Below are 13069 nucleotides of genomic sequence, written 5' to 3'. Positions count from 1 at the left end.
TTTTCATAAACATGGCAAGTCAAGGTTTTAAGTTCTCATCTCACAATTCCATCGTTCTCATTAATCTCTCATTAGTCTATCACATTATTGATTTCGATACTTCTAAGGTGAATTTTACATGCTTTATGTTAGTGTAGTGTTTAGGTGTAGTGTACCTGTTTTCAGTTTTTCAATTCAATTTTTTTCAACATTGGACAGTTCACTTCAGCTCAGTTGGTCGGTTTCTTTGTACAATATTGTCTTCTTGTTCTCTATTTTTTTCCGAATGAATCTATACATGTTGTCACAGTAAATCATCACCACCTTTGACTTTTGGACGTATTTTGTCTATATGTACACTCACTTTGCCGACAGTAATGAGGGAGTACTGTACTGTGTAGAGTCTGTAGACTGTTTAATTGTAATGAAACTAATGACAATTGTAATGTACACTCATTGATGCTTTCCATTATCATGCATGTTAGACTTTTTTTTTTTTTTTTTTTTTAATTATAAAATTTTGGATATTAAAAAGAATGGATCGTTATTATTTTTACCAAGATAATTAAAGACATGTTCATTGGAGCCATAACTTACATTCCTAATATATAATTTCTGAGGTAGATTAGAAAATGAGTTTAAGTTAAATTAGGATGGTGCATTCTCTGAAGCTAGTATTAGCTAAACTTTATCTATCATTCTTCTTAAAGGTTTTGGGGTTTGGGACTAAAAGTATAAGTGAATGCATGCAGGTTAGAGATAATAACAGTCACAAGTTTTTTTCATTGATAGGCAAGTTAGTATCAATTTGGTCATGTTCAGGAGGAGAACTGAACATTCTCTGATCAACTGTGAACTAATAGCAAGTGAAGGCAAGATAACCAGTAGATGGAAGAGGGATAAAGATTTAATTTTATTTGTGTTAATAGGAAGGAGCTTTGAATTAGCAGATTCTGAAAAAAGACCAAGAACTCCAAGAGTTTCATGAGGTGGAATAAAAGGTTTATCTATTCTCAATGCTCCGAAGATGATTCATGATTGAAGCAATTTGCAACATATACCTTCTAATTCGCTTAGCTAGTAAAATCTTTTGCTATTAAAACAATTATCATAAAATAAACGTCATAAGTTTAAATTCTACTGTATCTATCAACAACAAAAAATTGTTTTCACTCTAAGCAAGTAGAATCTCGAACCTCCTGCTCTGATGCTAGCTGATCCTACTGCCAACACAAAATGTCTTTCTTTTGGTTATTTACTTTGATCCTCCAATTTAGACAAATTATTAGATATACTAGGGCTACTGAAATGACTCTTCCAACCAATAAAACACTATCACCTAGTGTAGCATCACCTGATGTGACAATAATATAATTAGTAAGTTTAAATTACCTCCAAATTGAATTTTGAATTGCATTTTTTTTTAATTTATGACACATCAGTTTGTAATACCAATTTAGTAAATCTATAGCACCTATAAGCTATAACACTATTTATTATTATTATTTTGCACTAGGAAGATGACTTGCACACTTGCTTAGGCATCAGTAATCAGTATTCTTTGGACCTAATAATTTCTCCCAATTTGAAGCCAAAATTATAATCTTGTGAGACAAACTCCTTAAATGAGTCTTTGACTTGTCTACTGACTCTACTCTAATGGCCACACTTGCTCCTAAAGGATGGTGTGGTTTCAACTAAAACTTGGGTAAAGACAATGAAATGGGAAAGGAAATTGAGAGGTACATAGGCATAGGAATCTGAACTTATCTCCCACTTGTTCAAATTTTTAAAGAACTCGAGCTTTAAGAGCTCAAGTTTTATATTACAAGGAACTTAAGTTAATAAAACTCGAGTTTTACGTAGACTTTTGAATTATAAAATGACAGATCAACTTCTACCACTATGTCATATTTTTTTAGAACTTGATTTTCATAAACTCGAATTCTCTAAAAATAGTGGTAGATTTACTAGATTGCTAAACAGTGGTAGAACTTGAGATTTATGAGCTAGAGTTCAATGAAAACAGTGGAAGATTTTGATCTTAATGAACTCAAGTTTCAAAATAGTAGTAGATTAAAGAACTCGAGCTTCAAGAACTCGAGTTTTATATTACAAGGAACTTGAGTTTGTGAAACTCGAGTTTCATGTGGATTTCTAAATTATAAAATGTCAGATCAGCTTCTGCCACCATGTCACATTTTTTTGAAACTTGATCTTCATAAACTTGAATTTTTTGAAAACAGTGGTAGATTGCTAAATAGTGGTAGAAATTGAGTTTCATGAACTCGAGTTTAGTGAAAACAGTGGTAGAGCTCGAGCTTAATGAACTCGAGTTTCAAAACAGTAATAAATTGCCAAATATTTTACAAACAGTGCTAGAATACAAATGATTTCGGCCAAAGTTGGTATTTGGCCATTTTTGTCCAACTTTTTCTGCATAGACACGATTTCATCCGTAACTTCTCCCATGAAATGCATGTCAACTACGGGGTTTGAGTTTTGGATGTTCTAGCAAGAACTTTTACCATTGATGTGTACATAAAATTGAATGCATAATTCTAGTTGTTACATTAGTTGTAATAGTGACTAAATTTGCTTTTGTTATATTTTAGTTGTTTGATAATCTTCTTTTCAGAACTCAGTGTGGCATTTCTTGTTCCTTTTGTAAAAAATAAAAAATATACAAATAAAACCAACCCTCAAACTGTTCTTCATGCTTTTAGAAATTGTGCCTGTGCTAAGAGTTGTTGGATAAGTTGGGCCTTCCTGGCTTGTGTAGCTCCTTTTTCACTGCCAACATCACAACATGGAAATTGCAAGTCAGATAACAGAACCTCTCTATATCACTTGCCTAGAAAACTTGTATTTCCCAATTAGAGCATGGGCGTTATGGCTGCACAGAGGCAAAACATTAATCTTCACTGTAGATTCTACAGAGGGCGGTAGAGTTTGCCCCTTAAGTGCAGACACTAGGATTGGCAAGACATTATTAAAAACCTCATATGGGGTGGTTCAACTTGAATTCATATGGGGTCAATCTGCGGGTAATCTAGCCTTAGTAGGTGGTTCAGATTTGATCAGAGATGCAATGGGGGCTTGGGTTTGAAGTTATTTGAGAAACATTTGTATTACAACTAGTTTAGGCAACGGAGCTTTGGGCTTTGAGAAATGGGCCATTAATCTACAAAAGTTTTTATTCATTTATTTTAATAATGGTTGAAAATTTCCTAAATCTACCCCCACCCCTAGATCTAAACCATTTTATTTATGGTATTATCGTACTCTCTGTATATGTGTGTGTTCCAATGTATATTAAAATAGACAAATAGTACATGGATATAAATTATGGCTTTTGAGATCTTGCATACCATTTTGAAATTTATTTATTATATTATATGCTAGTTTGAGTGTGGCTAAAAAAAATTGTAGTATGTGATTTTTTTTTTTTTTTAAAAGAACAATGTTTGTCTAACTTGTTGAGTTGAAACCGCCAACATTTTCAATTGATGTGCTGGATTTAGACTTTGGTGGGTCAGCGGTGAATTGAGATTTTCCTAACCTGCCAGTGGTAGATTGAATAAAAATATTGGTCTTGACGCGCCCAATCTAACTCGTGCACACCCATACTACCTAGGAATGTGCCATTAGTGTATTAAGGACATTGACAATATACAAAAAGCTTAAAATTAGAAGCAGTGAAGATTAAAATTGATGCCAAAGTTGTAGTAGACCTGATTTCCAACTGTAATGAGTTTTAAGAAAAGAAAACTAAAAAATATCCTTTCTATTTTTTAATAATAGTAATATTAACAATTAATCTCCTCTTTCTTGTTGATGATAGCAGGAGAGTTAATGAATCATTGCCACAAAAACACAAATAGATATGCGGACGCTTTTGGGAGAAAGGACTTTCTTAGAAAAAAGAAAAAGATTTGAGATTTTTATTTTTTATTTTTTACTTTTGCTGAATAAAATATATATATATATATATATATCTCTCTCTTAAGAGCAGGTTAGTTTTTAAGTGACAAGTCAAATCTCTGTGCTAAATGGTTTCGCCAATCCTGATACTAATGCGTCTTACACGACTCAAACCCAAACATAATGAGAGATTTGAAACTCTAGGTAAGATTTTGAGATGTTTTTTAATCATCCCATGGATGTATTTTGTGTGCATTTGGGATGAGCTGAATTTTTTAGCTTATCTCTACTTTCAGTTTATTTTTGTTATTATTTATAAGTCTTACTGTACTTTTTAATACTATTTATGGGTTCTTTTGTACTATTCAACTTATTTTTTAATATTTTTTCTACACATTCAGTAAAAAAATTTCAATTTCAGCTTAATGGCTGTTACAAACTTAATACTTTTGTATTACATGTATTGGCTAAATTGGTTCTCATCTACAAAGGGCCTTCCCGTCAATTTGAAACCACCAAATAGGTATAGTTTCGTCAAATTAAATAAGGGGCGGGAACTCATCGTTCGAAACTCCAATTCCTCAAAGCCCCATTTTCAATGCCCACTTCTCTCTCTCTGTCTCTTAATTTTCCGTTTCTTTGCACACATTTTCTTAGCACCCAAACAGATCTTCGTATGAAATCCCATCAAATTTCAAACTCACCATGCTAAATTCTCACCTCTCAATCTCAGAACCACACCACAGACTCACCACATCGGTCAGAGAAAAATCTTGGCAACTTATACCAATTCTCTCTCGTATCACCGGTTCGGCTCGCCCCGAAGAAGAACGCTCTTCGTAGCGCGTGCTCTTCGATGCACCGCCGGACTTCGTTCGGTACCTATGTTCGATCCTCGGTTTTCCGATTCATCAATCCGAAAACGGATTCGTTACGGTTTCCATGGCGGCGGTCTCGGCGTTGTTTCGGGAGTTTGCTGCCATGGCGGTTTTTGGCGGGAAAGTTTCGAGGTTTGGAATTAGGGTTTTGGAGTCAGATAGAGTGTGGGATAGTAATGTGAAGACTTACTTTAGGAAACGGAAGAGAGCGGAATTAGATGGACTTGTAGCGTCAATGGCTAAAATGCGATCATCTTCAATCTCTGGAAATGGTATATGATTTTGACTTTTCTTTTAATTAATTATTTATTTATTTTTAATGGTGATTGTTGATTTGGGATAAACTGATAGGGATTGAAAGAGATAAAGCTTTGTTGTGTGTTGGAAAATGGGATTCAAGAAACTTCTATTAAGGTATTCTTTAACATTTTTTTTTTGTTTGGGTGTGGTTATTGGTGTATGAGAATGAGTGAAAGTGAATCTCTCTTTGTGTGCATTTAAAAAAAGAAGAAAAAAAAGGTAAGCAAATTTTAAGTTTCCGAATTTGGAATTAGCAAGAATGTTAAAATAGATTGGTGGGAATCTAGGATGCACGGACATAGACACGGGTACGAGTATGATACGGCAACATGAGCAATTTTTTTAAAATTATAACATGATACGGCAGATAGGACACCATTACGAAATATAGTATGATATGAAATTGTTAAAGATGTCAAGCCCAATCGTACTTGGTGTGCAAGCAAAGTATACTAATTCTAGTAACCATGGTTTAGTGTTATATGATCACTCTAGGTTTAGTCTTCTATAAAATATCCCACACTGGATCCATTGTAATTTATAACTCCATATAGTGAAGTTGTAGCCGTCAGAGGCTTTCCTCTATGGATGTAGATTGTAATCCATGTGTTCTCTCTCCCTCTTTCTCTCTCGCTATACACACACACACACACACACACACTAACACACAATTTATTTTAAATTCTAAAGAAATTTGATTAGAGAGTATAGAATGGCAGAAAAAATACATGTGAATGACCCAGATTAGTTTGTAAGGATCCATAATTGATTCATAGTTTTGGGACTAAGTCTTTTTAGTTGTGTGCATATCATTTTAATTTTGTTTGCTATGCATTGAAAAGTTTAAATGAACTGAAAAGTTCTAATGCTGCCCATGCTAGTTTTCTGGTGAGATTTTGTTATAATGACTCTAAATTGAAGATCAACAAATGAGAATGTTGACTGGTAAATTTAGTCATCTTTCATGTGGGTTGTTTTATGTGTTAGAAGCGTTGCTCTGGTACTTTGAAAAGTATCAAGATCAGGTGAAATAATAGCATCTATTGTTAGATTGAAGTTAATTTTTATGAATCGCTTTCTGAATTTCTTTTCATATTTTTTTTTGGTTAAAACTTTTATCAGCGTGGTTGACATTTTTGAGTTGATGGAGAAGCTCTGGCCTAATCCATCTTCACTTTTCTGACCTTTTGGTTTGGGTTTCATTGTATTTTTGAATCACCAGTCCTTATTTGTCCCGTACTTGTAAGTTGTGACTTACTGGCTCATTATTTTGGGCAAGCTTCTGAATTTTTTCCTTTATGCATAAATGTTTTGAAGGTGAAAATATTATGATCAGAAACATGAATTCATTGAAAGCTATCTTGCCTTCCTCAAAAGTTGAATTGGGAGTTTTAAATAAAGAGACAGCCGTATCCCCTGTGCTTCTGGGCTCTTCTTCCAACTTTCGGAGATTTCCTACAACAGATCTTGAACACAAAGAAGGTAAAAATGATGTTGGGATAGAGATTATTATGTGTAAAGAGATCCCAGGACCTGTGAATACATTCAAATTCTGTAATGGATTGTTCAAAACCGAAACAGGTTCAAATACTCTGAAGCCAATGCAAGTAGAGAGCATTACCGAATACATTCCTGATCTAAACCTAGCTCCCCCAATTAGCTTTCAAGATCCATTACCATGTGAAGAAGCCCTGATCAGTGACATTAGATTTAGATTTCAACCGGGTTACACAACCACAATTTTCCAAGAAGAAGATAGGCAATGCAATGTTTCTCCAGCAGTGGCTGGCAAGTATGATATTCATCCTTGCGATGTTTCAATGAGCCAACCAAAAGAAGATGCAGAGACCCAAGTGAAAATTAGCGGAAAGGAAGGATGCACTAATTTTAGTGCAAAAGGAGATTTGCAAAACCTAATCCCATCAGAAAAGACAAATGTTACTCATGATGCACCGGTGAACTGCTTGGAGTTGAGAAATGTGATGGACAATATCACCTCAGACAAAGACCAGACGGTAAAAAAGGTGGAGACTCAGGCCACCTTTCCTATTGTTGAGCGTTGTTCCACTCAGAAAGTGCTGGCAAAATCCTCTTGCAGATTGAAGGGCTTGTGCAAGAATGCTGTACCTCCAGAACCACAAGTTGTCATGGAGTCATTAGACCATAATAAAGTTGTTATTACTCCCAAGCAGCGGGATCAGTGTAAAAGTGGTCAGAAAGTTATACTTATGGGGAAGAATTTAAAGCAAAATCGTAACGAGAACATGCGTGATAAAGAAAACATGGTCGATGCTACTAACTCTATAACTTCAACTGTAAGTTCCTACAAAAGATAATAGTTATTTTGTACAGTCTTGCTCAAAGTTCTCTACTTCAGTTTGGGTGTTGTGCTTGTGAGAAGGGCTGCTTAGTCAATTTTTATTCCAGCTAGTTGAGTTCAAGGATGTACATGGTTGTTTATTATGGTTGCTTTCTTGAACCAGTTGGAGGAAAAAACATTCCCACACTTTGAATCTTTCATAATTGAGGAAGAAGAAGGTTCAGGTATTGAAACGACATTAATGTGTTTTCCTATACATTGTATCATGGATCTCTAGCTCAAAAGACACTTTCTCCTATGATGGGATGGAGGGTGATGTTTTTAGTTCAAGACTCATTGGGTGCGAGTATAACTTACCAATAAAAGAAAACTTTCTGTTACATTGTATGGTTGACTCTAGTTTCTGATGGTTTATGTTTTAGTTTATAGTGATAGGCTATATGTTAATATGCTTTAATGTTCAAGATCTGAGCAATACTATTTGATGAAAAACGGATATGTATTACCCTAACATAAGGAGGAAGAATGAAGGGGTATATGGGAATTTGCTTTAAATGCTTTGTTGATATTTGGCTGCCAACCACTAAGATTGTACTTACATGTAGGCATGTAGCACAATGTTGAACAAATATGTACTTCTAGGTATGCGGGTCCAAAAGAATTTAGTCTCACCATTCATTCCTCGCTTGTTTTTTTAAAATTCATTTATTTATTTCTTTTTGAGGAGGATATTAGCTGGTTTAGTTGTATAAATCTGTAAATTCTTCTTTCCTGGATTGCATTTTTCTTGTGAATTTTCAGTTGTAAAATCTTGAGAAGCTGTAGTGTATACATCCTGTATATATAGTTATATATTCTTTTGTCCTCCAAGAAAGTTCTTACCATTCATCAAAAAGGGAAAAAAAATGTAAATTCTTTCCAATAAGATCTTGGTCTTCTCATAAACCATCATGTCTTCCCTTTCATCATGCTGCTTGTGATCGAGTAAATGAGTTGTTGAAATAGTTAATGTAGTTTTTCTTTGGTTTTAATGATGTACTTATCTTATAAGAATATTGAAATCACCACCCTTTGATATCTTTAAAGCATTGTATGATGTCACAGCATCATGGTGACACTAAGACTGCTTATGTTAGAACAATTATATATCTATATTGTTTATATGTTTCAAATAACTGTTTAAGAACTTAATTAATTTGTCTGACTTTGTATGTACTATTCATTGTTAGCCTTTCAATTCATTGACAGCACCAAGTCCTTCATTCTTAAGGATACTGCTTATAAAGTAGCTTGTGGAAAGTACTTTGTGGAATTGGTTAGGGTTTATTTGTATATTTGAAAATGTATCTTGTAATTTTAAATGTATGCTTTCCAACATAAAGTTGGTATTCGTAATATTTTTCATTCTAAGTGACAGCTCATGGGTTGTTTCCTTTCTTTTCTATAACCAAATGTTGTTCAAATTTGAACCAAAATAGCACACATGCATATGTGCATGTGTGTGTTCTAGGCATGCAAATTATTTTGGAGCAACCCATGGAGTGGTATGTGTTTTAAAATTGTTGGCTAAAGTCGTGAGTTGTACATATTTAAGAAAGAGGTTGTGAGATGGATTATATTAAAGGTTTTAAGACTTCACATTGATTTATTATAAAAAAGGTAAATAAATATTGAAAAAAATAAAATAAAAGAAGATATGTTCACGTGCATAGTTTCAATGCTACCATAAGTGATTGCAAAAATGAAGCTTCAACATAGTTTTCATAATATAATAACTTGATTTTTCATTTTTAAAAATTTCAATCTCTACCTGTCTTGCTAGTTTATTCAGATTATTAATCTAAATCAACTTTGCAAAAGATTAAAAGACTATGAACCTAACTTCTGTTCTAAATGAAAACCGCTTTACTTGTACCGGATATCATAATGCATTTGAATAAATTGATGCTATGGTTTACGTTTGTGATTATTCAGGTCCCCATGCCAATGCCCATAAACACCATGTTAATAATGAGCTCAAAATGCTGGAGCGTTTTGGGTAAGTATACAAGTGATTATAGATATAAATGTGTTTTTATATCTTAAATGTAAAACTTGTCACAAATGAAAATTTTTCTATTGAATTATTTTAATATAGGGGTAGAAACTTCATCATAAAGTTTGAAGGGTCTTTCCAAAGTGGCAACAGCAACAGCTTTGTTTTGGAGCATGTTCAGCATGACAGACCTGAGGTAAATTAGACACTTTTAACAGTTCAATTTTTCTTTTTTGATCAAAATTATGACATGCTCTGTGCTGACAGATCCTGAAAACCTCTTTTGACCTGACTAGCTCAGTCATTATTGACAAAATAGGAACTCCAACCTACTCTTTTTCAGTTGTGCACATGCTTAAAAAAGACGGTTTTTTTTTCCTAACAGCTATAACCTTGTTGGCTTATGAGTGATTTGAACCCTTGCTTAGCAGCCATGTCAACTACATTGTTTTTCTTCTAGGCTTTGAAGAAAGACATAGATGTATATCAGCTCCAGTGGTATGGTTATTGTCTATTTAGGGCCCTTGCATGTTTGCATAAGCAGGTAAGATACTCCTAAAGTTGTACATTTAGAGAAGTCTCAAAAAATGCCTAGCTGTAATGGTCTTTATCTTGTAATTGCAGGGAGTGATTCACAGAGATGTTAAGCCTGGGAACTTCCTCTTCTCTCGGAAGCTAAATAAAGGCTATCTCATTGATTTCAATCTTGCCATGGTTGAGTTGCTTATCCTGCTAGTGCTGCCATACTAATGTGAATTTTTTTAGCAGTCATTTCACTGAATTAAAAGTTAAAAACATCAAAATAATCTGATGGTGTCTCTGTCTTCATTTTTCTTTTTTACAGGATTTACAGAGCAAGTACACTGTTGGAAGTAAGCTCTCCTATTTTAATTCTTATAAGTTGTCTTGCGTGAATCTTTGTCCACTGTATGAGTAATTTTTCTCTTGTTGGCTACTTAGTTATGTTCTTGAGTTCCACTGTATGAGTCATAGCTTATATCTTCTTCAATGACTAGATTTTATTGCTGATTTACTCCTTGGTTAACTGTGCTGTTAGTTATACTCAGTTATCATAAATATTTGGTTTCTTTGAAATTTCTCTCCTTAATTGGCCAATTCATGCATCTGTGCAGGTAAATCAAAATCAAGTCATAATGTTTCTATTGATCATGTTCCTCTCCCTCATTCAGAATCTGCTCCATCAATTAAAGATGATAAACTTGTGAGAGGAAATTTTATAGCTTCCAAACAAGGGGTGTCAGTTAATTCCAAGCCCACACATGAACCTAATAAGAACATGATGAAACGGGCTATTGGTGGTCCCTTAAAGAACTATCGTGATCTTCCTGTTGGAAATTTGTTTAAAAGCCAAGGTGCAGATGGCTCAGGTATAACCTCCACAAAGGATGCAACAAGCACCAGGACTCCTTCCACAGAGAGGCTGAGGGAACCTCTTCCTTTCCTGGGAAGGAAAGAGCTGATCAGCCTGATGCGAGATGCAGTGCAAAGTCCTGGTTCTCAAAGGGAAAGAGCCGCTGCTCCTCCAGACAAGATTGACAGCAAAATTGCTTATCTGAGCCCAATGCCTCTGCAATCTGCTGGTGCTGGGTTACTGAAAAGCACAGGTGTGTAGCCAGATACAGCACATTGAGCAGTTACCTCAGTAATTTCTGTCTACTAATTGTTTTAGTTATTTCTAGGGGTTCCAAAACAAAAAAGAGAAGGCCCTTGTGTTGGAACCAAGGGATTTCGTGCTCCAGAGGTGAGGTCATGATGCCATCTTATTCCTTGCATTATTGTTTAGGCACTTAAAGATGCATATTTATCTTTAACCCTAGAATGCATTCAATTGTTATTTTATTGGGCTCTATTATGCAGGTCCTGTTAAGATCTCTGCATCAAGGTCCCAAGGTTGATGTCTGGTCTGCTGGAGTTACCCTACTTTACCTGATGATTGGAAGAACTCCCTTTACCGGAGACCCAAAACAGTAAAAATCCTTACGCTTGATATGAACATAGTTATGTGTTCTGTTCTCTGTCACCATATTTTCTTAGCTGAGAATGATCACAATCATGACAGGAATATAAAAGACATTGTAAAGTTAAAGGGCAGTGAAGATTTATGGGAAGTTGCCAAACTGCATGACCATGATTCCTCATTTCCAGTGGTAATTATTAGTTAAAGTTCCCTTTTAGCACGCCTTCTGTTCAATAGAAAGCTGATGACTCTACTTATAAAAAAAAAAAAAATAGAAAGCTGATGACTCTAGTCATACACTGAAAATATTTTTAACAAGATGCTTACCCTAATACCTCTTGTCAAGATATTTATTACTTTCTTCTTTTCCAAAGATATCATTACTCATAAAAAAATAAAAATAAAAATCTTTTCCAAACATATCATATAGACAATAATATTTTAATAGGTTATGGAATAATAATAGGGCAGTTCTTGATGAAATTATCAAAATTCAGTGAAAGACTGAAAGTTTAACTGCATTTAGTTTCCTGTTGCTGAATGGCCTTTCCTGAATGTTTTTTTTTTTGGGGGGGGTGGTGGGGTTCTAAAATTTTGCCAACAAAAATGGCTTAACTTCATCAGCATGGTAGTTCTGATATATAATGTCTTGGTTTAGAGATGTGTTATTAAATGTTAGAACAGCTGTTGCCAAATATAAACTACATTTTATTGAGGATTATCTGAATATTCCAGGAGTTATTTGACATAAAGTTCTTACTATCCATGGAACTGCAAAGTTGGTGCAAAACTCATACGAAGAGGCCAGAGTTTTTTAAGCTCATTCCCAGATCCCTCTTTGATCTTGTGGAGAAATGAGTTCTTTGTCTCATGCCATGAGTGTTTGAGGAAGCAGAGGATGCTCAGGAAAGGGTTCAGTTTGGACTCTGCAAATGTACAGAGTGATCACCTTCTTCATAGACAAAGTCAAGTCTCATTGGACCAGTGAAAGGAGTAAGGTTGATCAGCATTTTTGAAGGCTCAGTATCTTAACTGAAATGCTCAGCCAGTCTCAAACTATGCTGGCTGCCATAACCATTGTTATGATATTATAAGTTTTTTGACTCACCTCTTTTTTGCCTATACGTAGAGATGGATGTAATGTAAAATGCTGTAGATATGTTTAATCCACACCAGAGCTTCTTACCATTTACTTTTAACACTGTCTAGCATGAAGCCAGATACATTTTGATGGGCCTTTACTTTGATAAAATCATAAATTGCAAGTTGAGGTTAAATAATGTCTCCTTTTAAGAGGTTAGACAAAAAATCTGCAATGGATTATAATATGACCCCTTGCTGTAATTCCAGTCTATTTATTTGTTCGGTCTACAAAATCCAACGCAGTCTGGTTGCTTGCTTCATATATGACCATTTTTCTTTCCATTTCTTTCACATAGCTTGCCAGAAGGAAGATTCTCATGGGCCTTGTTACTAGTCTGCTACTCTGCCTAAAATATAGCCAACATACATGTCTAATGTTGAGCTTCCATGGCATCGGATCTAGACGATCTTCTTGAGTTAAAACAGGTATCCAGAATATATTGAACCATAATGTCAACCAGAGCCAATCAAACTTGGTTTGAGTTCTTGTATGTGGCTTTTTAAATTAACAA

The 13069-nt window shown here is 34.6% G+C and overlaps 1 protein-coding gene across 1 annotated transcript; it reads left to right on the top strand.

Moving 5' to 3' along the window:
- The first annotated feature begins 4436 nt into the window (after nucleotides 1–4436).
- Nucleotides 4437–12606, top strand: LOC112018010 (uncharacterized). Its single transcript, XM_065774146.1, is given in 15 exon segments — nucleotides 4437–5053; nucleotides 6399–6563; nucleotides 6663–7396; nucleotides 7565–7625; nucleotides 9376–9439; nucleotides 9539–9632; nucleotides 9897–9980; nucleotides 10061–10150; nucleotides 10281–10308; nucleotides 10570–11061; nucleotides 11137–11198; nucleotides 11315–11424; nucleotides 11517–11604; nucleotides 12150–12268; nucleotides 12270–12606. Coding segments are annotated over 15 exon segments (2532 nt in total). The 5' UTR covers nucleotides 4437–4845; the 3' UTR covers nucleotides 12403–12606.
- The last annotated feature ends 463 nt before the right edge of the window (nucleotides 12607–13069 follow it).

Source organism: Quercus suber, unplaced genomic scaffold (genome assembly GCF_002906115.3).
Source record: "Quercus suber isolate HL8 unplaced genomic scaffold, Cork oak 2.0 scaffold_87, whole genome shotgun sequence".
NCBI lineage: Eukaryota > Viridiplantae > Streptophyta > Magnoliopsida > Fagales > Fagaceae > Quercus > Quercus suber.
Note: the sequence above shows the minus strand (reverse complement) of the source record. Positions and strands in the feature narration are given on the sequence as shown.